This window comes from Dermacentor silvarum, chromosome 5 (assembly GCF_013339745.2).
Source record: "Dermacentor silvarum isolate Dsil-2018 chromosome 5, BIME_Dsil_1.4, whole genome shotgun sequence".
NCBI classification, from domain to species: Eukaryota; Metazoa; Arthropoda; class Arachnida; order Ixodida; family Ixodidae; genus Dermacentor; species Dermacentor silvarum.
The window spans coordinates 132,543,214-132,570,516 of NC_051158.1; the positions used below are offsets into that span (position 1 = coordinate 132,543,214).

Consider the following 27,303-nt stretch of genomic DNA (forward strand, 5'->3'; position numbering starts at 1 on the left):
TTCGTCATTTTTATGCAGCTCGTATCATGGGGCTTGTGCCTATTCATGATGGCCCTTGCTTAATGTTTCCACTTTTAGGGGCATGTGGCGTGCAAGCAGTCACAAAGTCTTGTGCATTTGGTGTGGAAGAAGGGAATACTTTTATGCGTAACTTTGTCTACTATAGGTGAACCGTTGCAACAATTAGCATTTTTTCCATGTGAATGCTTCTGCCATTTCATATAATTTGTAGCAGATCTCATCTGTGGAGAAGCATAATAAACATAATTTAACATGGTGTTCCTTAGAAGATATCAGGTACTGCATAACCACTATACATCTCCATACCTCACTGTATGATAAAGATGAATGTTCAGTTGAAAATTACAATATCTTATAGTTGCATGAACGTATACATGCGAAATGCTACAGCAGCCTGGCATCACATTAATGTCAATATTGGTGACATCCGGCAACGTTCTGGGAACGTGCTGTTTTGTAACGTTGCTACATTGATACCATTTACACGTTAAATTGATGTTTACACGCAACGTTGACACAACGTGGGTGTCAGGACGTTGCTGTGACATTTATTTATGACATCACTTGAACGTACAGCTGGCAACATACATTCAACGTTGAGGTTGGCTGTTTAACGTTGCCTGACATTTGTTACAATCAGGCAACGTTTACGCTACGTTCTGTGTTACTTGGGTACCGATACGACGATATGGTTAGGGTACCCAGACTCGCGAAGGCGTTTCACTTGTTGTGTGAAGCTTACATTGATTGGCACGATTTCTTTATACCATTAGTTAAGCACATGTTTACGATGCCTCTCTTGACAAGCTTAGAGTGCGATGAACGAAATGAGAGCAATGATTTGTTGGCGCGTGGATGATGAATCCAGCATGTTTGATGGTCATTTACAACAATATGTAGGTCGAGAAACCATATGGCACCGTCACTAGCAATACCAGGAATTAGGGACATTTCGTACAGTTTCCTTTTTTCGCCACCACGTGGCGTATCGACCTTAAAGAATTCGAAATTCCCGCTATGACGTATGCTATGACGCACAACTAAAGAAAACGCAATAAAAAGAAACACACCCTGAAGCTGTGGCTTCACCTCGGTGCTTGGAAACGAGCGCGCTTGTGTATCAGCGTTATCTCGAAGACGGCCAGCTACTTGCTCTACTGACAATGAATCGACGGTTTTGCTAGACACTTCGCCAGAAAGCTCGTCCGCATTCTGGAGAGATGTCTGATCGAGATAACGGCTCCCGCGAAGCTTCCGATGAATATATGTTTTTTTCCTTGAGCAGACTTTTTATTTGTACACCACTGTGGCCACGGTCTTGCGTGTACGTCAGGGTTCTGTTTCATGGGTTTCCTATAAAACTGGCGTGATCCATTGTTTAAGAGGAAGCTTTAGCTCGGGCCTATCTTCGATGCCGGATTATCAAATACATGTAAAATGCAGGAATCCCTTTCGGCAATCACTACACTTCAACTTTTTTTTTCTAAATTCATCATAACTCATCAAATTTGGTGCATTGGTTGCTCTGAGAAACTACTTCCGATTTCCCATGTATTTCGATAGGAGCCCCCAAGCTCAATGTTCCCCCTAAGTTCGAGCTTGAATAATATACTTGTTGGCAAGATACGTTTGTAAACGTGTGATCGTGAGCTAATGAGCTAGAGCACTGGCTTACTGAGCTCAACGGCAGAGGATATGTTTACAAAGCGTCTTGGGAAGGAATAGGAGAAAAGAAAGCAAGCAGGCTGGTATGTTATTCAGAAGCGTGTCTGGTTGGCTAAAAATTACTAAATGCGTTGGTCGTCATACCACCTTCCGTTCCATCAGCATAATTTCTATTTCATTCCGCTAGTATTGTGCTATTATTGTCAGTCAATCGAGATTAGAACACCGGTGTCATGGCATTGTATTCCGTCGCAATTCTTTATCGCCGTCACTTCAGAATCCTCTCATCGTCGTCATGCAGTCGTCCTTATATGCCCTCGTCGTTCTATCGACATCATTCCTACCTCGTAATTCCATCGTCGTCACTGCATGCACCGTCGGCCTGCGGTCCTTGTTCTACCATCGTGAGGTAACATTGGCGAGCGATGGTCATAACAAATCGGGTCAATCAAGGAGACAGTGTATGGCCGCATATAGCCGAATCACTTGAAAATGAGGAGAAACACTACGGATTCTAAACAAAGATGTCTTAGCTAACACGGTGTGTCGCTTCTTGTTCGCTAGATTGTGTAAATGCTAATCGCATTAACTTCGATAATCATCTTAACATGGTTTCTGCAGGAATTCTTTTGTCTTCGCGACACTAACGAACTCTTGTCCACATTGTTCCCAGCCTATTAACACCTCGAATTCCTAGAGGTGATCGTGCTCAGGCATGTGACGGACGACCCGAAGTTTGATGGAGGTAGCGGTATGATTTCGACAGCGGCGCCGCCTATCGACCAGGAGAAACACATTTGGGTGGGTGGGAATAGCGGCGAAAGGCACACTTCATGAGTTGCTAGACATCACAGATTTGAATCAACCTGACAAAGAGTTAGAAATATATATGCATTGCAGTCGCGCTAAAGAAATTGAAAATTATTGGATTGGTGCGAGACTCGCTGCAAAAACATTCATTAGACTGTGTCAGGTATCCGAGCTATCCTTAACGGGAATTAATGAGATGAGTTTCAATAGAGCTCGTTAGATTTTTCAAGAGCGGAAGACGTGCCTAGAGGCAGAGTCGACTGCAATATTTTGTTGCTGCACAAAATTATCTAGATTTTCGGCATGATCATTTTAACGGAAAAACAAAAATTAAAGAAGTTTTCAAGAAGTACTTAGAGTACATTGATAAAATTGTAGCAAACAAATTCTGAAAAGTTAATTTGCAACTTTTTTGTGTCTTAAGGCACAGGGCAACTTACTACTGGTTTCCATTAATTTTCTTCGTTATATTTTCAAGCGAGTTGAATATTCTGCCGTAGGTTAATTCACAATTAGCCCAACTAATTAAACTGAGACTTTCAAGTGTATATTGTTCTTGGACAAATGCTTTAAGACTACGCGGATGCTGCAAAATTTATCAACATTGCTGAGGGGAATATGAAAAACAAAATAGAAATGCAAAGCACTTTATTGCCTCGTTAATTTTTATTATGAATGCTATTTCCACTCGTTAAGTGGCGCGACCCTCGTGTTCTCAGCCTTGTATATGTTTTTGTAGCACTAGGTGCGTTATCTGCGAATTTACGTGTATAAGCAAGCAGATCATACTTTAATCTGGCGGAGAAAAAAAAAACAAGGGAAGCCTACGTTGTAGATGCACTGTACTGAAACACAATTAGACAGAGTCTAAATTTGCATATATTTCTAAACAAGGGTGCCTAAATTGTGGATTGAAAAATTGACATAATTATAATGAAGTCGAATAAAGCAATAAGAATGGCATATTCCGCGTGAAAATATGATGAGCTTTAGCCTTGTGGGTCAACAATTTCTGTTTAATGAAAAAAAAAGCTTCTAGTGGCCGTGTATTATCGTATTTCTGAAAACCAGTAACCAGCGTATCTAAATTTACATTCGCGCCAAAATTAGTGGCTCGAGTTCTATCACTGTACGTACATCCGAATGACTCTATGAGATTAAAAAGTGAGATTAAATGGCGGGCGGCGGCGTGTACGGTAGTGTTCACCTATGCCTTCGCTATAGTATGTTGCCGCACACTTTAAAGCACGAGCATGGTGATCAACCGATGTGCTTTTTTACATTGTACTTCACCCCTAAATGTAAGCCGGGGTTCTCCTACTCCCTGTGGTTGTTGCCAGCCTGATCCCTCCCTATTTTCCTAACTGTCCATTGCATGGTTTGTTTTCATACCAAATATTCACATAATAATCTGTGGGTGTTCGGCTAGTAATGAAATGTTTATTTCTCTCGCAGTTAAATTATCAAGTAACCATAAAGAAGGCATGCAGGGCAAAAACTTGCTATGATGCAGCTTGAAGACCGCCCGGCGGCCGTTGATCACATGACAGTATCTTCACAATAATCGAGAACGCGAGCTAGCTTCGTAAAGGCAAAAGGGCTAATGGGTGGAACAGAACCGCGCCGGCCAAAGAATGGTACTTTCGGGCTCGGGCCAGGCCCGGACCTAAAAAACCGGCCCGTGCAGTGCTCTACTTCAGATAGACTGATCAGCAGATTCCCATACTGTCACGTAGTAGTGACGCTGAAGTAAACAGTCGTAAAACTGTATGACGAAACTGATTCTTTATTGGGCGAACATGTGCCCACAAAAGCAAGCTACACTCAAAGCACAACGAAAGCGGTGAACACAGTCGGCGATCGTCGAAATCTGATCAGCGGCGAAACGCGTCGGCTTTTATACATGAGTCATCGAAGGCCCCAGAATAACCCCTGGTACCTAAAGTCTTATATAGGGACTTTACTGGTACCCGCATCTCTTCCAGAAAGATCTAGATAATTCGCGTCTCTCATAAAATCAGATTACATGAGCGTCGGTGACAAAAGACAACGGATAGAAGCATCGATAACGTTCGAGAAACTTCCCATACATGCAGGCGCGTCCTGTGCCTAGCGATAACGTTTAACATTTTTAGCCGGTGAAAAGCGGTCACCGGTGAAAGATAGACATGTATACGTGTCAATATGATTATGAAAGATTGAGTAAAACAATTTAAGACGTAACCTGCTTCCCTGTTCAAGCAAAAGGATCCAGTCAAGTTATTTTTTCCTCTTACACTTAGAAAGTGGTTGTATATCCCCAGGTCGAACAGTGTCGCGACGAATTGGACTTCTTCTAGAGCATTAATATGCAAAAAATTTATTGTTGGGCTTTGCGTACCAAAACCACAATCTGATTATGAGGCACGCCATGGTGGGGGACTCCGGATTACTTTAGTCCACCTGGGGTTCTTTAACGTTCACCCAATGCTGCATTGATATGCACATCAGAAACTGCATTCAACACAGGGCATGCCTACACCAACATTGGTAAAATTTGTTTTTTACGCTGCTCTTTTACGTTAATACTTATGTGTTTTAAACTTTGTTGCAAGTGAAGGGCATGCCCGGCATTTCTAACTACGGTATTGAGATGTTATGACCAAGAGCCATTCTCTGACAGCATAAGACCTAAATATTTCACAGGTGAATTATTTTTTTATTTCAACTGGCCACTTAACAAATACTTATATCTGATTTTGTAACATTTTTGTAGTGAAGCTAATGTCTACATAATTATTTATGTTTAGGGCCATGCTATTAGTGACAGACTATTTTTATACGCGCTTCGAGTCGGCCGCCAATAAAAACAATGACTAATTAGATGCCCTTGCATACAGTACACAATCATCCACAAAAATTGTATCCCGGTTCAATAATATCACACATATTGCTAATAAAAAACCTTGCAAGCGCAACGTTTGAAACAGCGAAGCTGTGTGATCGTAGCCCACCACTTTCCGGAAGTGCGCGCGAACTTTTCATCTTATTACTCATGTAGACGATAATTTCTTTTCGCGCGTCTCGGACTTACGGCCGACACTGCGCGTTGCACAGCGCAGATTGCAACACCGACACCGCGTTCCAGGAGACCCGCTTCGTGAATGCGTCGCTCTCTCTCTCTCTCTCTCTCGCTCTCATAGCACGGAAAACCTCTTCACCTCGCAGAGCACGAGCGTACAAACGCGCCAGCTGTGGAGGAATACGACGACGCTCGAACGAAATCATATGGTTCGCATAAATGCATGTTCTGTCAGCGTGGCTGTATAGCCTAGTGGTTCCGACGCTCGCTTTGGGACCGGAGGTACGCGGCCTCGAAACCCACCTCTGCAAGAATGTTTATTAATTTCTTTTTTTTGGTAGTTTCTTGATACGCACCACAAATTACGGCTGGCTTAAACAGCTTCGCTGTTAAAAAAAGAAATTCGGCAGAGACATTTCAAACTGCTTACGTGTGGCTATGCGAAAGCGATATATTCCCTTTGGTGCAGTTTTGTACGGAACGGCGTTTCAGGAACTAGTTCCTTTTTGGAGGAACGGAGGAATGCCACCATTCCTTTAAGGCTCGGTGGAACTGTAACGGTAACTCGTTATTTTTACAAAGGGACGGCAGAGAGAACGGCGTTCCTTCTGTAAACGTTCCACGGCACTAAACAGGCGCACGAACGCACGCACGTATGCAGCACATCATGCAAGGCGCAAAGAACTACCGCTTGTCTGTCACGTGACTATAGTGCATTTTTTTTCCCGAGTTCTGCATTATATTTTTTTTAATGACTAGGCTTCAAGATGACGCTCCCTTCTGTAGTTTCTTTCCGCCATGGCGGCCTGTCGGACACTAACATCGAGATGTAACTCTTGCCGAGTTCAAACAAGGGTCTTTACTTCAATTAAGAACATCTATTCTGGACGTTTCTTTTTCCGCTCATACTGCAATATTGGATCAGCATTCATTAAACGCTTAAGTATTGTTCCTTTCGGTGCGGTTTCTTGTGCAGACATTCAATTCTATTGGTGCATGCGAGTAACTTTCTATTTACAGATCTGAAGCGCAGTATCCTGACTGCGCATTTGAAGACCGAAGTGGAAAGCGCCGTATGTGTTGCACTTGTAATAGACGAGCACCAAAGTGGCAGTTAAACATGTCTGGAGTATGTCCGGTGCTGCTTGAAAAAAATTCGTCTAGGAGCGTTGCTTTGGATTCTTTTTATCTCCAGATAATGTGCCGCCGGCAATGTTCAAATTCTTATAATATACTTAGTTTGATGTGAGATTTAAATTGCACACTTTATTTCGTCGCAAGATTATCCGACACCACATTTTAATTTTAAAAAATCAAAGCTAACGTTAATGTAACGACACGTTACAATGTTAGAAATGCAACTGGAACGCGTTCCATTCGCATTAATGGAACTTGTAACGGAAATTCGTTCCAAGATTGGGAAGGAACGACGAAGGAGCTTTCGTTCCTGTTTTAGAGGAACGTGTACAACGCTGCTCTGGTGAAATGTTTTTTCCGCACGTTCCGCCACCGTGCAAGTTCACCCCTGCGTACTAACGGCGCTTCGGCGAGGCCAAATGAAAACGTGCTAAACGTCTGAACGCACTTGCTTGCCCATGAGTTCGTAACTCGAAGGAGCGCTCCGCGGCGTTCAATTGGACATAAATACAAGGGGTCAGGCAAGGAGACATCCGAAAGGCGAAGCACCAATGGTGATAGCAACTTAGTAGAGAGGTATACGGAGTAAGTATAGTAGTTTTATCAGCTGTATAAACTTGGAGATGCAGCAGTACCTGCAACGCGCAGTACTGTTGTCGACGCCGTCGCCGTTTTGCCCGCGTTCGCACCGAACGCGCGCGGCGTTGGTGACTGTTGCCAGGGCCTCTGGGGGCGGCTCGGAGATTTTCGACGAGATCAGAACGGGAAACTCATCGAGCAGCGTCGGAAGTCTTTACCACCTTCTCGTCTCGCAACGTTTTTATATAAATACACATTTGGTGCCACAGCTAAAGGGTCTAGTTTGCAGAGGAGAAGTGGAGAGGGTGTGGAGCTTGGCCTTCTTTTTAGGCCGCGCGGCAGCACAGGCTGTCGCGTGGAGGGCATCTTGCTCCTTAAATCGCTCGTCAATTTGGCGAGCAAATTCGTCTAGACGGCTAGTGAGGTTGGAGAATTGTTGGGTGAAGGCTTGGATGGCCGTCTGCACCACGGCCTGAATTTTGGCCTCCACGAGTTGTTCGAATTGTGGGGATAGGGCCGGGGTGGCCGCGGCCGATGTTGGTGTGGCCGTGGAGGTAGTGGGAGTTGCAGCCCTCTTGTTGGCCGGCTGACCGCGAGTAGGAGGAGAAGGTAGTAGGGTAGGGAGATTATGAGCGGCCGAGATCATTGTCGCCGGGGTAGGGGTGAGGACCTGCAGGAAGGCATGCAGCTGCGACTGAAGGCGTTGGTTGGTGTTGTGGAGGGAGGCGAGCTGTGCGCGGACATGCAACATTTTCTAGAGGGGGTTGGCGGAGTCCTGGCAAACTACGTCTGCCCAGCTCACCTCAGTGGTGTGGCGGCCGGGTTCCTGTGCAGGTGGTTTTTGGGGGACTGGAAGTGGGGGTTGCCTGAGTCCGGTCCAGGAGTGGGATCAGGCCATAGGCTTGGTACGGTTGGAGGGCTGTTTCAGGAGATGGCTACGGTTTCAGGCTGTTTCAGATGTAGCACCTATATAGTACAGAGGAGTAGTAGAGGTGCTTGGGCACCCAGTATTGTTCGAAAAGTCTTGTTCGAGGTAGTGGTGTCGGCGTTGTGGGTCGGGAGTGTTGATGAGGACGACGTGTTGGAGGGTGTTGATGATTACGGCGTCTGGCTTGGCCTCTTGGTGTCCGAGGCGGGCTGCTTGAAGAATCCCATCGCGAAGCGCAACGCCGTTCACGGTCCGAAGGTTGAGGTCGCCACGGGGACGGAGGATGATTTTATGATCGTTGATGGGTAGCTTGGGGTGGCGTAGGGCAGAGTTGGGGCGGCCGGGGCCGGCTCCTCGCCAGAGCTTGAGGCGTAGATGGCTGCATACATTTCTCGGCAGCGACGGAATTCGGAGTAGCGGGAGTTGCGAGTCGAGCTAGGATGAGTTGGCTAGGATGAGTTTATCCGGTCGTAGGGGACAAAGTCTGGTCTCCTCCGCGCCCCGCAGGCCTGGTTTCGATTCCCGCCCACATCAAAATTTACCTATTTTTCTTTTCAAAGGGATTAGTTTACTTTGTTTACATGAACCTGGCTGCTAAATTTGTCATCAATTCGACCATTTTTACGCGTTTTTAGTCTTTGCCGTCGGCCATTTTTGGTAGCGTCATTCGGTCACGCCGCCGACTACAACTACGGGTTTTCGCGTAATGGGGCATATAATGCTTTCGCATTAAAAAAGTGGAAAGGAATCGGCCCCAACATGGAGCCTTGCGACACACCACACGTAGCAGCAACATCATCTGAGCAACTCCCACTCAAAACAACTCTTCGACTTATACCTGTGTCACACAGGTACATTTGGAAGGCCTTCCAGTCGACGGCCTTCGAAACGCCACAACTCTATCGACTCGAAGGAGTTGTCGCGCTGCTACACGGCACTTTTGAAAGGCCGTTGAGTGGTTCAGGCTTTTCTCGCAAAATTGTGTGGCACTGCGGATCTTTATTTTCGTTTTCATGTAACTAAACGTTAAAGAACATTAAAACCAATTAAAAACGCTATTATTTATTTTATGTTGCGAAATGGCGGTGATATGACGGAATCCGGCAACACATGGAGTAGAGGGAGAGTGTACTAGACAACATGGAAGAAGGAATGAACACAAGCACGTCGCTGTTGTCGAGAGTATGTGCAGTTCGCAAATATGAAGTGGCGAAAATAGTTTATTGAATAATTAATAACACTCATGTATAGTATTTTTAGAGAATTTTGGTTGGATTTGTTCTTTCTAACCGTGAGTACGAGCACACTGTGAAGGAGACGGCATGTTCGCGCTGTTTCCGCTTCCGTTGCTCAAAGGCCATCCAGATTTCAATAGAGTTGTAGGGTGCTCCGTTGACTCGATGGACTATTGACTCGGCGGCCTTCGAAACTGCACGTGCAGCAGCTCGAACTTGACCTATGAGTCAACTGACTATTGGTTGGAAGGCCTTCCAAACGCCCGTGTGACACGGGTATTACTTACTTAACAACATGGAGTTACAGCCTGTAAATTCATAAAAGTATTCACGTGTTCATAGTACCGCTAATCTTACCTGGTCAACCTGTTACCGCTAATCTTACCTGGCATATCGACATTAGTAACACTGCGGATCGAACGTTGGGTTATTGGCTCCTGTACACTTATAATGCCACCATCCTCTCTCATGCTACTATAGAAAACACTAATAGGAACAAAATTTGAGTATACATCCAATGTGTGAAATTCCATTGTATTTATTACCTAATTAGAACTCAAATTTACTCCACTCGTTTTATATGTTCAACTTATGATCGAATAGCTACTCTAACCCCAAATAAAGCTAAAGTTGAATTCGTAACCCGTAAACTGATACAGTCGAACCCGGATATATCGAATCTGAAGGGGATCACAAGAAGTTCGTTATATAGGTAATTCGTTATATAAAATAATAGGCCCTCAGGTAAGCGGCGGCTTACCGGTTAGTGCATCTGAGAGCCGCTAACTTACTGCACGCAACATGGGGGAAAAAAGCAAGCACACTTTATTTACCCGCAAAAAAAAAAACATGCTGGTTCACTTTCAACTTCATTGAAAAGTCCAAGCTGATTCTTTCTCTACACTTGTAGCGGCCATCGCTTGCGGAAAATAAACTCGTGAATAGGCACTCAACCCACACTACGACGCCTCCAAAAGCGGATAGAAGGAATGTTGACGTCCGAGGTAGCATGAGGGCTAGCTGAACAGCCTGACGGGGCTCAACTGACTGCACTATCTCTTCTCCACCTCCAGGTGCCAGAATACCTCAAAGTGTACAAAGGAGTGCACTATGAGGTCTTCTGCGTGGCGCCGCGTTCGATATATCGAATGTGCTGGTGAACGAACGTTCTTTATACGCGTGCACCAGCCCGATACATTTGCATGGAATTTTCAAGGGGATTTTACAGCTGTTCGACATACAGAATAATTCGTTATATGTTGGCTTGATATATCCGCGTGCGACTGTATCTCCGTCACCATATATATGGCATCGTATTTATCAGCTGTAGAAAATACGTATCAGATTTAGTCACATTAACTTCCTTCAGCTCTTTCTGGCCTCACACAGCCCTTGAATGGTATCGCCTCCCCAAAGAAATCATAAAGAGTACAAATAAACGCAAGTTTCATGCAACATCAACTACCGTACGTTGTGTAATCTGAATTTGTTAATTACTTACTATGTTCCTTTTAAATTCTTTGTAAGGTCAGGTAATATGGTATAATTGTAAAGCTGCCTTCGTCGTGCGCACTGAACTTTTTTCCACGTACCACCAGCTAAAATTACATGATTAGAAACTTACTTTTTAATTATTGCATTATTTGTTTAACCTGCTCAACCCACTTCCTTCCGTAATGCCTTCGAGTGCTGACGGTGCAAATAAATAAATTATTAAACTGTAAAAAATATTTCTTGGATGAGAGGTGGTCACCTCCGGCAATGTTTCATCATCATCATCAGACTATATTTACGTCCATGGCTGGACGAAGGCCTCGCCCAGCGATCTCCAATGACCCCTATCCGGTGATGTATAAAATATGCGCATTATTTAAAGCTACATAGTTTAACACTACGTAGCTAAACTCAGTTATTCTTCTGAAATAACTAGTCAGTTGTTCCTCTTAGCCGCTTATTTTGTCTGTGCATGAAAGTCTCTCGTTTTATTTGCTCAAATGACAACCTAATTAACAAGCTTTTGAAACTTATATTGCTTTGGTAAATAAGTTGCTATGTGTTTTTAGACTCACGCGCTAAAATAAAAAAAAACGTACATTGCTTTATAAATGCAGTGAATGAAATTGCTGCGAAAAGACAAAGCCGTGTAATACATTTGAGCTTTTCATTACATGCCTATAGCAAGGAAGATTATGCAACCAAATGATTGTGTATTATTCCATTCTCAAATTCCTACGGCATTTCCCCTATGTGGAGAAGCCAGTTTAACTTTTAAATGATTCACAATTCGAATTTCTGATGTTTCGACCATATATTTGATAGATAGAAATGTGCATGACCAATAGGAACATATGTTAGAGGCAAAAATTTTTAGCAAATTTTGCAAAATAATCTGTGTTTACCAACTGAACAGCATATTTCTACCCTGGAGCAGATAGGAAATTGAAATGAATCACATTCATAAAAGTTTCCAGTGCGAGTATTATGAAGTACAGTTTCAGTTTTATTTCTTTCAATTTATGATATATGATAGTTGATGTGATGACTTCAATTTGCTGTTTTATGTTTAGGCTACTGACACTGCACAAACTATATTTTTTGTCATAACACGGAATACAGGCCCAGAGTGCGGCTCATAAACACATCGGGATAATGAGGTGTAATTTGTGGATACATTTCTCGCTATGGGTAATATAGGAGCCCCTTTCTCGCAAATATGTCTTGGTTGAGAGCGCATGTGCTGAAAGTAGACTGATTGTCCGCGCTTTCCGTGCAGCTACCGAAGCGACTGTGACAGCCTTTCGCTGTTTAAAGGTTTAAGCCTTTCGATGCCAAGCGCCTGAAATATACAAAAACAACGCGCTTGTCCAGAACCAGAAAGGTCGCAAGCATCATGCGAAGGGAGGGATTACCCTTGTACGGGTTAGTTGCATCCTTGAGCAAAAAAGAAAAACCGGGGAGTAACAAGTCATTTTTACGACGGGCTGTCGCTCTTATCGTTATCACAAATGACGACTTGCGGCAACGTACTGCGCTTTGTCGGGAAGCTGTTATGGTTCATTCTTTATAAAGGGTATTTATTTTTTTTCCGCAACGTAACTTACGTCATCGGGGCAGATTTTAAAACATAAAGGTCTTGGGTCAGGCGGTGGTACCTAGGTGACATGAACGCCCGAGAAAAATGGACTTGTACAGTCATTTTCTTTTGGAAGCGCTCATAACGTTGTAATTTTAACCACAATAGCACTTCGTACATGGCATTTTTCCTAACAGCTTAACAGAAGGCTAATCAGTCCTCATATTAATAAACTTCCAGCTTTTTACCAGAGACACTCTCAGATGACTTCAATATATTTACAATAAAGGGCTCCGTAATTCCCACCATGGCATTACGTAGGTACGTTGGCGCACTTCATGTAATAATCCCAGTCAGCCTACTCACATATAGCGCATTACTAATCACATCTAGCATGGCCTCGGCTACATCCCAAGAAGCAATTTCCTACCTATTTTGATTACTTAAGACTCGGTAGGCTTAAGACAGGCCAAAATTCGAATAGGAATGCGTAGTATGGAATTAGTATGAAACCTACAGTGATCTAGAACGTATGCATTACACTCGAGTCTGTCCAGAATTAGACAGTAACATTAATTTACTCTGACTATTCATCTATCATCAGTGTTAATAAACTAAACGCATGCTGTGCCGATCTTTCCCCACACCTCACCCCAAATTCAGCTGGGCGCAGGCTACCACCCTGCGTCTGCTACAAACAAATACGTACCCTTCACTCGCCCGCCTCCACCTTATATTCCCTGAAGTCTACAGTACACCCAACTGCCGGTGCTGTGGCACTCACCCGGCTATGCTTCCGCATGTGCTGTGGGAGTGCCCAGCACTGTATACATACATTAACACCACGACCCCCACGTCGAGGTTGCGTGAGGCTCTGCGGAGCTCCGCCCTCGACGACCAAACCTGGGCGACCCAGCACGCCCGTGAGGCGGCGGCGAGGCAAGCCCTCGACGTCCCCTCATGGGAGGCTTAGGCCCGGCCATCATAAAGTGCTGGCTCTACAATAAATGTTTATTCCTCCTTCTGAGCTTCTATCGCTAGGTTTGCGTCGTGAAGTCGCCTGAGCTTGCACAAGTTCTACAATTCTACGCTCCAATATCCCATCACCAAGAGCTCGGCGCTTGTCATCACGAATAAGCTAAAAAGCAACCTCGCCTTCAGAACGTATAGTCAGCGTCACAAGCTTTCGTACCCCGGAAGGTGAAAAAATATTTATATTTCTACGCCTTAGTCACGCATCGTAGTATTCGGATTTACAGCGTATACTGGTCTAGAGTAAACAAAACAAAAGTTTTGCATAATTTTACTGGCTGCGGGGTAGCTGCGTTGAAAATGAACTTATTCGCAGAACCTCGGCCGCGTAAACTTTTGGCGGCGACTGTGCGATTGAACACCTGCATTTTCTTTATTCTGCACACAATTTTTTTTTAATGAATGGCCTTCCAGCCAACGTCATGCAGTGCTTACACCTGGTTAATTTTCAGGACAGCAGACTCAGACATGACTTATTAAGTAGAAGAACTGAACTATTATGTAGCACGTCATTATTATCACCAATCAGGTGTAATAAATATGTAAACAAATAAAGGATAATACCATATTGCCTATGAAATTTTACTAAAATCTCAGGACTACTTCAAAGCTTCGCCTGTTCTTCTTGTGTACGTCACTATACTTTCAAGCAAACTGAAAGGGAGAAATTCAAGGGTGAAATTGACATCTCTTGTGGCACCATGGCAGAAAAGGGAAGGTGTAGCTTAGTGGGCCCATATGAAAGGATCAGCTGCGATTGTGCTACTCACGCACAAGGAACGACACTTTTGTATTTTTTTACAGGTAGTAAAGTGATAAATGGTGTCCGTGGACGCTGGAGTGATCATGGCAATACCACCGTACCAATATGGGTGATAAACGATTCTAATAAGGGAACATTTCTGCAAACCTCACGGTCCTTCCTCATGTTTCTTCAATTGTCCAAACACGTTAAATTTAGCATTGGAGAAAATTCTTACAGAATTACTGAAGAATTGTACCAGTAATTATATCATGGTGCAGCGATCTGATTCAGCAATAGAGTTTGTTAAGAACAGAACAGCAGAATGCCATAGTAACTTTGGTGATTCTAGCCGAAAAAAATATCTTCTTGCAACGCTTTGTGGGCATAACTCAAAAAGGGTGTGGTCTGCGATTGGAATAGTTCTCTATTTTTACACGACAAACTACATTAACACGCCCCGGTGTCTTTTCGCATTATTTCCAATACTCCTCTGCGTACGTCGTGGTAAAAGCATATGAAGACCTTTAGTATTTCGGGAATTTCGTGAAGGTATATGGGAATGGTTCAAATGATAAGACACGTGCGGTGCATATTGAGGATAGAATGTTTATGTTTCGAGGTATTGGTTTGTACTAAGCAAAAAAGCTCGTGAAATAATTTGGACAGCCTTCATTTGCACCGAAGATCCGGTACACAAAAATTCTGCTTTGATATAATGCAAATATACTCAGTCAAATAACTTCTGTATTCCTTTGTAAGAATACTACATCTGGGGCTGCAGCCAAGTTTTCTACTTCTGCGTCTTTTAATTGCACACACGGGAAGCTATTTATTTTTGTGGTACGTTTCAGGCTGAACAAAAGTCGCACAAGCACGCCTTTCCATGACATAGCTGAATAGGCAAAAATATTTCTTAGTAATGTCTTCATAAATGTTTGCCTTAAGAAAGAAATCAACTTTGAAAACACAAAGTTGGGTTTATTGTCTAAAATACATTACACCTAAAGTGCAAAAGAAGTTTGGAAGCACGTTCGCATGTTCACGAAACCAGCCAGCTATTTTTTTTAGGAAGACGTTGATACAGTAGAAAGAAACGAAACAAGAACTGCAACTAAATGACCTGCGTTTCGGAATATGCCATCTGGCGGGAAACCGCCAAACTAAGCAGCCACAAAGTGATAAAAAAAAATAGCGGCGCCGCTGGCTTCGAACCTGCGAACTGCCAATCGTGGTATCAGCGATCCTGATCGGTGGTCGCGCAGAACGCTCGGCTATCGGTTTGAGTGCTGCCGGAGGCAAAAACTAGGTTTATATACGTACCACAAAAAATTCTGCGACCTTGTTATGAAAACTGCGATTTGGAACGACTTTTTTGCCATTTCAAGAGTTGCTGCTGCAACTAGCTGAAAACCGAGTCATTGAAGTTGATAAATCCCCAATAATACGTCGATCTATGCAATAGGCTCATCGCAAATTGCTTTTTACTGGCCAAAAAAGCCTCCAAAATTTGGCCTTTTCCATAGACTCCCATACTTCGAACTTCGCCCGCAATTTGGAACGGGTTTTCTGTCGTAAATAATGGTACCGCTTGCATGAGATGTCGGGCTAAGCTCCTAGAGCCTATTTCCACGATAATATTTTGAAAGATGGCTTCTTTGATTAGTTATTTGGGAAAAACGACGCTCTCCCATAGAAAATGCGCATGTTTTCAGAGGCGGCCGCTAGAGGCGCTGTTCAGCGATGTCCCAGATTCCTGGTATTGACAGCTCAAAGGTCATCTTGAGCGGACTAAGACACTCTCGTACAACACATTATACACTGCCGCGTTCCTGCTCAAGATATTGGTACTTCCCTATGTCTAAGATTTCCTATTCGTCTTTGACTGTAATACCTCAAGAACTTTAGTGTTTTTCAACCGTTTGTCTAGGTATCTGTATAACATATGTCTACAACCTGTGGAGCTTACTACATCGGCCAGACCGGTTGATGCCTTAATGATAGGCTACGCGAGCATAATAGCAATCTGAACAAAGAGCAGGCCGGTGGTTTTCTTGCCCAACATTGCAAGAGATGCCTCTGCCGGAACTTCTTTGAAGATACGGTGATTCTAGGAAAAGCCTTAACAAGAGGACCAGGCTCATCACTGAAGCATATCACATCGCCATCTCGGCGGGCCTCGAATCAACAAACCATCCATCTCACTATAAGGAAAAGAGATAGCATTTATGCGCCATGGCATTATTATTTATCACAAACTCCTCCTTCTGCCGCGAAACATGCTAGCTGGTTGCTCGGAGCACGTGTTCTATTGCAGGTGAGAGAAATGTATATATGCATGCCGTGATCCGGCAATAAAAACACGATTTAAACGTTAGCAGCAAACGTGTGTGCTGCCTGTGTTCTCCTTTTGTCCTGTTTTTAATGCGCTACGCCTTTTGCCTCCATCATGTTATACCAACAGCCCGACGTGCAACTTTAGCCAACTTACGGCAACCACGCGCTAGGAGTACCTTAATAATATACAGGGTGTCCCAGCTATCACGCAGCACGATTTTTAAAAAGAGGAACGGCATTACGTTAAGCAAACCTAGTCCGTATTGATTCCAGTGCAGTGACGTAGCCGCCAGTAATTTTTTCGTTACTGGGATTTATTTAGTTAATTGTAATTAATTACCTAACTCGAGAAGCACTGTCCTAGTTATCAAAGTGTCAATGAGAAAATTGTGGAGCAACATGAAAAAACTCCCGATAAAGCTTTCTGTTGCTGAATACGTGCAATATAAATGGGTTTTTCCAAGTCTGAAAAGAGCCCGCTAATACACGCAGAATTGCCGCACGACTGGCCGCTCGAGGCGCTTTGCATGTATTCGCGGGCATCTTTCACGTTCAGTAAAACACATTTATGCAGCGTATTATACACGTATTGAGCAACAGAAAACTGTATCGGGAGTTTATCATGTTGCTCTACAATTTTCTGAATGACACTTTGATGATTAGGAAAGTACTCCTCGAGTTAGGTAATTAATTACAATTAACTAATTAAATCTCAGTAACGAAAAAATAACTGGCGGCTACTCCACTGCACTGGAATCAATACGGACTAGGTTTGCTTCGCGTAACGCCGTTCCTCTTTTTTAAAGTCGTGCTGCGTGATAGCTGGGACATCCTCTATATCTACTGGCCCTCCAGTTTTTTTTTTCAAAACGTATTTATATAAACACCAGACTAAAATATTTCTGTTAGTACACCTTGCTTTTTGGTAAGTGAACGAAGACAGACACTCCCCCAAAAATACATTGTCCAGAGTTAGTTCCTTGGCCAAAATCTACCTTCCTTGAAAACACCGCGGTATGGTGGACGCTAAGCTTTAGCGTGATCACCTTAACGACCTATTGTACGGTGATGGCGAGCCCATTTGCCGTCCGACAATGCTTACTGGCCTAGGCGCTTACCGAAACTTTATGCCAGCGTCGCAATCACGTTGTCCTCATTTTGCGTTACACAGTGTCACTTCGCACCGTCTCCAGCCCAGGAAAATTCTTTGGGCCTCCGATGATAATGTTAAATATTATCTAGACACAAGTATGTATGCACGCAGTGCATCCCTAAAAGAAGGTGTGTGTTCTCCTTTATTACATGCCCGTGCAGCGTCTATCGCATAGTGTGGCAGCGTCTTTTGTTTTTATCAGTGCTTTGTTCCGAAACGTATTAGAATGTCCTTTTGTTGTGGTGGTACAGGACTGGCGACTGTATAGACGCAGAAGTTCTACCTCTATGTTAACCACCCCATTAACATCGGTGGTTGCAGCGCACATGAAATTTCTCTTGAACAATGCCTGCGACAAGTATACAGCGCCTACTTGGTGGTCACAGTTGCGGAAGTCCGAGGGAGCAGGAGCTTGTTAGCAGTGCCCTTCTCTCACTGGACAATGGGGCAGGACTGCGGAAGGCTCTTCGCACGCGGTGATGCATTCGAAAAATATTTTCCACAAATCTAGCTCACCTTTAGAACACATTTGAGGAGCCGCTTTCTATGAATATATTTGCAGATCGCCATGTGTTTACACAGCCATGTGCAACCTTGCCGTTGGTTCAGATGCGCAGCGGGATCCAATGATTATCGTGATGGCGTCACTACCCTGCCCAAATTGTCTGCTCAGCCAAACAGCAGCCCTCACATACCCGATGAGCTAAGTGTTCTATAAATATCCACGAATATCTCCGGTATGGAAACGATTGCGAACTTCATACACCGGGGAAGAGGCGAAGAAGGCTTCTTTTTAAACGTTCGAGAAGATGGGCCATAAAAGGCGAGACACTGACGTACCTAAGCGCTGTATCGGCGCTTTGCTGCGCCTGTTTCTTACCCGCTCTGTATTGTCACTGCTTGGTTTCTATTTTATTCTTCAAAATAAGAATTTAATTGCTCATAAGTAATTCGATAGGAACTAAACTGCAATTCCGGCGCATAATAAAGTGCTTACCTTGAAATCCTTTTCTTTATAGCTTAACTTGTGCCGGAATCCAACATCCGAAAGTGATATGAAGTGAGATCGCACGCAGAGCGGATAGTCAGGTCGTTCATAAATTGCGCGGCTTATGATGAGATGGTGTGGTCCACTCAGCAACTGCACACAGGGCCAAATTGCATCGCTAAGTCAGTGTATTCAGCGTTTTTCAACGGACAAGCATTGGACGTATTGTCGCGGTGGAAGAAAGGCAAAGAGGACGGTAGCAAATTAACGTGATTTATCTATCACCAATAAATTTAGTTTTCGCATATGAAAACACGCTCGTGGCCGCACGGTTATTGATTACACAGTCAGTGACATGCGAAAGAGAATTCGCAAAGCTGGAACTCTTAGTTTGGGGAAGCTAGAAATATGTTATCTATATTAGGAGAAGAAATTTAAGTGAAGAATAAGCTAGCAGAAGAAAGCGGACCATGTGTAAGGAGTAAATTTTATTTGGTAGAGATAAAATTGCACCGTTGCATCGCAATATTCAAGCCTTCGGACGGTGTACTTGAGACAGTAACAAATGTTATACAGGGTGTTTAAGCTTACACGGGCCAAACTTTGAAAACTCCACGTGCGAGTTACAAGAAAGTAACCAGCTTAATATTGTTTGCTGTCCTCTTGAGCAACTCAAAATATTTTTTCACTATGAGCTTAGGTAGTTAATAACCAACAGTTGATTAACCAACTGTTAAAGCATTCATTTAAACGCAACATTTTCAATGTAGAAGTTTCAGAGCTTATTGAGAAATATCGAAATGATTTCTTTTCATGGTGATAGCTGCCGTGGTTTAAAATTTTCCGGGCTGAAATGAAAGCGCGCGAGATTTAAAGAAGCACCAGGTCACTACGTGACTACGCGCTCAGGCACCGACATTGGTGCCCTTAAACATGCTAGCAACGACTGATCGATGCGGCACGCAGACCGAAGACAAGAACAAGCCCTGAACAACAGAGGTGAATAGACTACACTTGTCTTCGCTTGCACTTTTGCCTTGATGTCTTATCGGTTGAAGCGATGAGATGTGCGATAAATATAGCTTGGCAATTGTTGGAGTTTCGCTAAGGGCGAGGAAGTCTTGGCGCTTAATGACGATGTACAAGAGATGATGGGTGTGACCATCGCCTATCATTTTATTACGACAGCAATCATATGGACACTCCAGGCGCATTTTGCCGTCATCGTCGCCATCGCGGTTATGCTCGGTATAAAGTCCAAGAGCGATAACACCGTCCCCGCGCTTCGCATGTTGTAGGTTGCTAGTGAAAGCACGCGAGAGCAGTCGACGATCGCGGCTCAATCTAGTGCGTGCAAGGGAAAAAAGCGGGGATGCAACGCGGCGTCTTCCGTCGCCCAAGAGGCCCCGGGGGGAGGGGTGGCGGCGTTGCACTCCGCCAGCAACTGCGTATTTCGCGACCGCGCCCGAGGGGCGCCGACGATCGCGGCTCAACATTGCGCGTGCTAGGGACGAAAGCGGGTAGGGAAAGCGCTGTCTTTTGTCGCGCGCATGGCACCGGGGGGAGGGGAGCGAGGGGGTCGGCGTCGTACTCTCGCAGCAGCGGTACATTGCGCGGCAGCGCGGGTACAGTAGCGCGGGTTATATCTTGAAAGTGTCTGCGTCGGGGGCTGAGTCTAGGTGCGACGGCCGTAATACATTTGTGCGTGCTGCGTTCTCGAGCTCAGTTGGCGTTGAAGCGATACAGAGCACAAAGGTCACTACGCTTTCTGCTGTAGCCGCACTTCCTCACGCCAGCGTTTTGACAGCGAGTGTCCGAGGTTATAAGTGTCATGTGTTCATGTTTGCCTGTGCACGCTGACACCATGCTTGTTAATTTATATAGCAAGCAAACATTTGCAAGTTTATACGGCCGATAAAACTACTATTCTTACTTCGTATGGCTGTCCACGCAATTGCTATCGCAATCGATGCTTTGCATTTCGGGCGAAATTGCATACAGCGTCAATCCTTTGTGGGCAGCATGTTTGACGGCATTCACGCCGCTTCGCGTAAACCCGTAGTCACGTGCTATTTTTTCGAATATCGTGCGATTTCTTTTGCAGCCCGGAAAAATTTAAACCATGGCAGCTATCATGAAAGAATGAAATTATTCGTATATTTCTCAGTAGGCTCAACAACTTCTTCATTGAAGATTTGTACGTTTCAGTCAATGTGTTTAAGGTTGGTTAGTTAAGTGAACAACAATAATTACTTAAGCTCACAGTAAAAAATACTTTGAGTGGCTCAAGAGGGCAGCGGCCAATACTTCGTTGGCTGAATTCTTGTAACTAGCGTGAAGATTTTATATAGGTTTGCGCCACTCAGCTGAAAAACCATGTATGAAAGTGCACAGCAACCTACTCTGTGTTTGTGGCTATCTCCTGACCAGTTCCTGCGTGTTTCACGCACAAATAACTTTTTCGACCTCCTTACAATCAATAAGAAGTGACAGAAACGTTTTTATAAACAGCGCACGTGTTTAGAAAGAGTTTCAACTTGTTGAATGTGGCGAATGCCTTTTATGGCGTCCTCCTAGTCTCTTAAGAACGCCAGAGCTACTGTTAGGGCATCTGGCACATTAAAAATGGTGAAGTAAGTGTTGTACTGTAGAAACTCGTCCTTTCTCTAGCAACTATTTATCCCTGACTGGAGGCAGCATGAATGAAATTGCAATTACATACTAGAAAATGTAGGACAGATGGATGGACCGATCATGCCATCAGATATACGTACATGTAACTTGTATTTATTTATTATCTGCTGTTTGTGATATTATGCGAGAAGTGGTAGCGAAATGAGTAGCAAACACAAACATGCTTCCAAAGTACGCTGTCATGCCATATTGCACCCATTTGAAAGAATCTCACTAATGTGATTGAGATTTGTTTCGCATCATTGCTTCTCCAAGACGCTGTTTTTATAGTTCAGATTGGCGAAATGTTTCAAACAAACCCAATAAGCTATCATTTCTTTGTAAATAATCTGCACGTATCTGGGAAAAGAATAGCGTTGTATTAATTTCTTTTACCAGGTGCCAGTGGTGACTAAAATATACTATGGATAATGGTGTCCGCCAGCAAAAATTGCATAAATTTGGATTATTGATTAGTCAACATAAGTATTTTTATGCATTATTTCCAGTAATGCCTAGCTTCAAAAACAAATTGTATGGATATTTTCTCTAATATTGTACGGTTGCTATATTATTCTCTATACCTTTTTCTGTATGGTCTCCTACTATATTCTCTATTCGCCTGTTCTATTTAGCTTTTTGCCTGTAGTTTTCACGAACCATGTTTTATAGCAGTGATTTTATTATTCATCCCTTCCAACGTAATTTCCACAGGGGCGGTTTAGTGTATAATGAATTAATTGGAAAATTTGTTTTAATAAATCTGTACTTTGAGGAACCAGACAGGTCCCGCCTACAATGCTGAAGCTATTACATTTAAAATGTTTATCTTGTTTTAATAAACGCTTCTGCCCAAGCAATTTGTAGTCTATGCTCGGGAACCCCAAATGTACTTCTTTTTGAGCAATATATTCTACGTTTATTATTCCCGTGTTTTAGCGAAAGAGCTCCGAATAAAAAAAAATCGGCGTTTCGGCCTGTCTCAGTTCGTATACTTTAAAATGTGCCTTGATTATAAAAAAGAACAGTTAAATAGTAGGGGCAAAAAAAAAACTTTTACAAGATTCAACCTATTAGCATTGCGAGAGCACCTTAGCACAGCAGGCGCTTTTAAATGGGGATAGGAAGTTTAAATGGGCCCCTTCGTCAACACTGTCCAAAATGGCCTTTCACATTCTTGAAGTTGGAAAAAGAACTTCATCCTTCGAAACGTATTCGCAGTTGGGGTGCATTAGGAAAACTTGTCAATGTAATGCATGTATTCTTCTGGTGATCTTTTGTTTTCTTTTATTGCAGGTTGATTATGTTGTTTTGAGAAGTTATTCCTAAAGACCAGTTTTACGACTAACTATTTCTTCCTGGGATATGATCGAAGGTTTTCTTTATAATGCTGTCATAGGCTGCCCCCCCCCCTCCCCGATTCTGCATAACAAATTCTGGAGAGGGGATTTTTCTTTAAAAAGTGGGATTAGGGTGTCGTTCAATTATTATACAAATTTACTTACTAAGAGTGCACTAGTAATAGCATACCACATTTTCCTAAGATGTTCTTCAGATAAATATGCAAGTAGGTATGTTCAAAGCAAATTCAAACTGCCAGCATTACGCCGCTTTGTTTAGGCTTCAGGTAAGTTGTACTACATATGCTTTACACCTCTTCTGGCGTAGCGTAATATTTGGCACCGAAAGAAAATATTTAAAACGCTTTGCCTTTATAAACTAGACTGCATATAGTTTAATTATGATTCTTTGCAACACAGTGAATACATTGGCACCAACATCAAGACTGACACTAAATATAAGTTTTTCTTCCATGTGTTGTAAACAACGTCATTAAAACAAACCATGAATGTACAGTTCGAAGTGCTTACCTTTTTTACATCATTCTCTCTGACGTTATATTGACTTGGTTTTATAATGCCTTCCTGTTCTGAACAACAAAGAATAACTGCATAACGATGGCCAAAAATACAAAAACAATCCACAACACAACATTAGGCAAAGAAAATACCGCATGGCTAATTTATAATATACACAGAAGTGTGCGCAATGAAATATACTTTCATTTGCTTACGTTACTGACGTTCCGAAAAGCAAAGTTTATTGCCGTCAGAAAAAAAATATATAAATAAACAGGAGTTACGCTCTCAGAACTTGCGCGTCAGGATTTGTGTAAGTTAAAGAAACTGCTTTTTTTCACCTAATAATGGTCTCTGCGCAATGTACCCGGTACGAATGAACGTTGTTTAGTAAGCTACAGCGTTGTCATTTTATTTTAAGATGTATATAAAAACACTCTTCCGAATTTCATTAAAAAATACCTCACTCCTTGCCACAACTCGGGTAAACTAGGGTGACGGTGTAGTATGTGATAGGTTTTGCGCATTGTCCCGTGACAACAGGAATGTCGGATAGCCTGCAGAAGACGTGCATCTTGGAGAGAAACGCCAACTCATTTTAGTCAAAAATCATACAACAGATTGATCAAAGCCTGAAATATAATTTCGTCTTCTTCACCATTTTTTAATTGTAAGGTGTTTATTCTTACACGATTTAAGTCTTTATAAGTTTATACTTAAGCTTGATTGTTGCCGGAGCAACGCGGTTTTTGCAAGTATACCTCAAGGGTCCCGGAGGGGCTATACATGGGAGCTGGGTGGTCTATTCATAGACAGGTCATGAATAATGGTACTTTTGGATGAGAGTTCTAGAGCGGCAGTGGCTAGTTTGATTGTTGCATTCTTGGGCTGCGTGTAGGAAAAAATGAGTGCCGAACGGTTTTGCTTGGTCATGTCGAGGTGCGTTGCAGCAACGTAGTGACACACCGTATTGCCAGCTCTGAGACGCTTTATGTATCAGGCATTTATGCATCCGGGTTACCGCCTCGCGCTCCCCGCTGAACAGCTACGCCATCCAGCGGCGGCTCCGTGAAGTCTTCGCGTGGCGCTAGTTTGAAATTATGCTCAAACTACATCGTCTGCGTATATTTCACGCAGCTTACAATTCCACAAAGTACCGCCACTATATTATTGGGTTTTTTGTCACTGAAAAGTGGCCCTGTAGCAGTAACACGTACCAAGTGACACAAGTTGGCAACAGTGGTTCATGAAAGAGTGGCACTTTACCAGGGGCACATACCCAACTGTATGTGCAGAGTAAACAAAAGTGAACGCGAGAGCGATCAATACCCAGTGGCCCATAGCTTCTGACAGTAGTTGGTCCGACGATTGGTTTTGGACCCGGTTCCCTCAGAAGAATCCACATGCTATACCCATTATATCATGAACCGTAATACCGTCCGAGTAATGTTTGCGGGAAAACGGTTATATATATAGAAAGGCAGATTGTTATGTGGAAGTGTGTCAAGGTCCCAAGCATTATTAATTGCAATGAAATAGGAGAGCTTTCTATGCACATATTTTTCGTTTCAGGTATTGCGGTTGTTTACGAAACGGGCTCTAGGTATTCGATTTCCTGCAGAGCAAGAAAGCGTTTTTGATCTCTTGTAGCCCTTTTAACGTAATCAACCACGAGACTAACCACACTGTCCGCATATCATGGGTACTATGCAGGGAAGTATTAAGGTTTTTAAACGTCAGTCCTTGATCCTAAAGTACCGCTATATGTTAAACACATCGTGTTTTTTTTTTCAATGGCCGACACAATGCATTGCTTTAGCTCCACTTGCATCGTCTATATTGTCGAAAACGGATACAGCGCGGCACCTCCGCGGTCTTGCCCACATTATTACTCTATGAAAATGGAATACACCAGAGTTTACCAACAGGAGCCTATGTGACATAACCAAACATATGAGATTACAACTTTTACCCGGTTTTACTCGATTGAGAGAAATGTTACTGTGCCGCCTGTGACAAGGACTTTCACGAATGGCTACACATTTCTATTGGAATGGCGGACAGTGCCAATTACAGCACATGTGGTGTTGAAGAAGCGATCAAGCATCTTTTATGTGACTGCCCAACATACGAAGATGAGAGGATTGACTTTACGTAACTTAGATGACAGGTCTTTCACAGAAGACAAGGTCTTAGTGTCGTGGCCTCATGTGGCTACTATGGACAAGGTCACAAATACGATGCGGCGTTTCTTGAAATGCACCAGCCTATCATCAATGAATGCCAGCCAGTCATCAATGAACGCTTGATGGTGTGTGTACCAATGCAAAGAGGGAACTACTCCTGTCCTTCTCTTTCAATTCCATTTGTCCCTTCAGCAGTGCCTAGCGTAGACTACCGGGCTCAGCCTGTTTAACCTTCCCAGCTTTCACTTGTGACGTCTCTCTCTTTCTGCCTCTCTAAATCATCTCTATCGAGCTACAGTGCGTTACCGCTGGATGTGATATAACAAGTCGTAGTTTCACCCGAAATGTGAGGAATCGATTGGTATAGGAAATTATTAGACAGATATGCGAACTAAGAATATCAGTTTTATCGGCCGTATAAACTTCTAAACATTCGCTTACTAAATAATTTAACAAGCATGGAGTCATGCGCCCACAGGCAAGTATAACCACACCTCGATGACTGCGGACACTCGCTGTCAAAACGCTGGCGTGAGTAAGAGTGGCAGCAGTGAGCGAATTGACCTTCGTGCTGTCTCTCGCTTCAACGCGAATCAAGCCGTGAGATCACAGCGGGCACAAAGCTATCAGTAATTGGTACACCTAGGTTCTGTACCTATCTCAAATCGCTTACAAGATAGGGCCCGCACTGCTACGCTCAGCCGCGCCTACGCAGCTGCGCCCGAGTACAATCCCCCCCCCCCCCCATCACTGTGGTTGCTTGCGCGCGATGGAAGACGGTGGGATTCCTCCCCTCCTTCCTCCTTTGCGAGCGAGATATCGAGCCATCATCCTTGGTTCACCCTCACACCCTCGGTTCACTCCTCACATGCTTTTACTCGCCCACACAGCATACGGCGCACGGCCACGCTTTTATCGCATTTGAACTTACTACAGGGCATCACAGCGATGACGACAACGGGAATGTGTTTGTAGTTCTCATATAACTGATATCGTAATAACATTTGATGTTGAGACTGAATTTTAGTTCTTAAGCTGGAAGGTAAGAAAATTGCAAAAAATACCATCCCTTCCAATGGTGTGCAGATGGAAGACCAGCAAAGGTGTACTATGGTGGTAGGTTTGTATTTCCAATTATGACTATGAAGATATTGTGTAATGCGCAATTTGAACTATTAAAGAATGTGATATATATATATATATATATATATATATATGATCCGGTGGTTTTTATTTATTCATTGACCACCGGGACCATGGCCTTATGGCCGCTACGGTACACCGCCATAGGGTGAACGGCAAAGCTTGGCACGTTCTTCCTAAACACGTCACCAACGCCGCGCGCGTTCGGTGCGAACGTGGGCAAAACGCCGCCGCCATTGACAACATTTGTACGCGTTGTTTGTGTGACCGCACACAACTGCTGTCAAAACGCTGGCTACGTGACGGAACGGCTAAACGCCGTTGTCGACACTGTTAGGGGAGAGGCGGGTGAGAGCCCAGAGAGAGTCAGCGGCACAGGCGGCAGAGCTGCGCGCATGCGCCGCAGTTGGAGAGCCGGCATGCACACGCACAGTCTACGGTGCCGCGATGCCCTCCTCGTCCACTGATCCGCTTCCACTGGGAAGTCGCGTTTGCTCTCCGCCGTGCGGTCGCTTCCCGTAAAAGCGCGCGTCTCTCGCCCTCGCGCGCTTTCACTCGCACATACAGCATACGGCCAATGAAAGTTTTAAATGCGAAGCATTTCTTGCCGGCGGCTCTGTCCATCCCTCCCGCGTGCCACACCCCCACAGCGCATGCGCGTCCCCTCCCCCTCTCTCTCCT

The 27,303-nt window shown here is 43.8% G+C and overlaps 1 protein-coding gene across 5 annotated transcripts in view; it reads right to left on the reverse strand.

Moving 5' to 3' along the window:
* LOC119452590 (uncharacterized) overlaps positions 1–27,303 on the reverse strand; it is a 124,976-nt gene that overhangs the window by 86,302 nt on the left and 11,371 nt on the right. For 3 of the 5 annotated variants that reach the window (XM_049668488.1, XM_049668485.1, XM_049668486.1), the window contains exons 3-4: positions 23,306–23,364; positions 18,771–18,914 (exon numbers count right to left, since the gene is read on the reverse strand). In XM_049668488.1, coding sequence (XP_049524445.1) covers positions 18,771–18,914; positions 23,306–23,364 — 203 coding nt within the window. The remainder of the gene's footprint in view (positions 1–18,770; positions 18,915–23,305; positions 23,365–27,303) is intronic. The other 2 variants (XM_049668489.1, XM_049668490.1) reach the window with 1 other exon arrangement.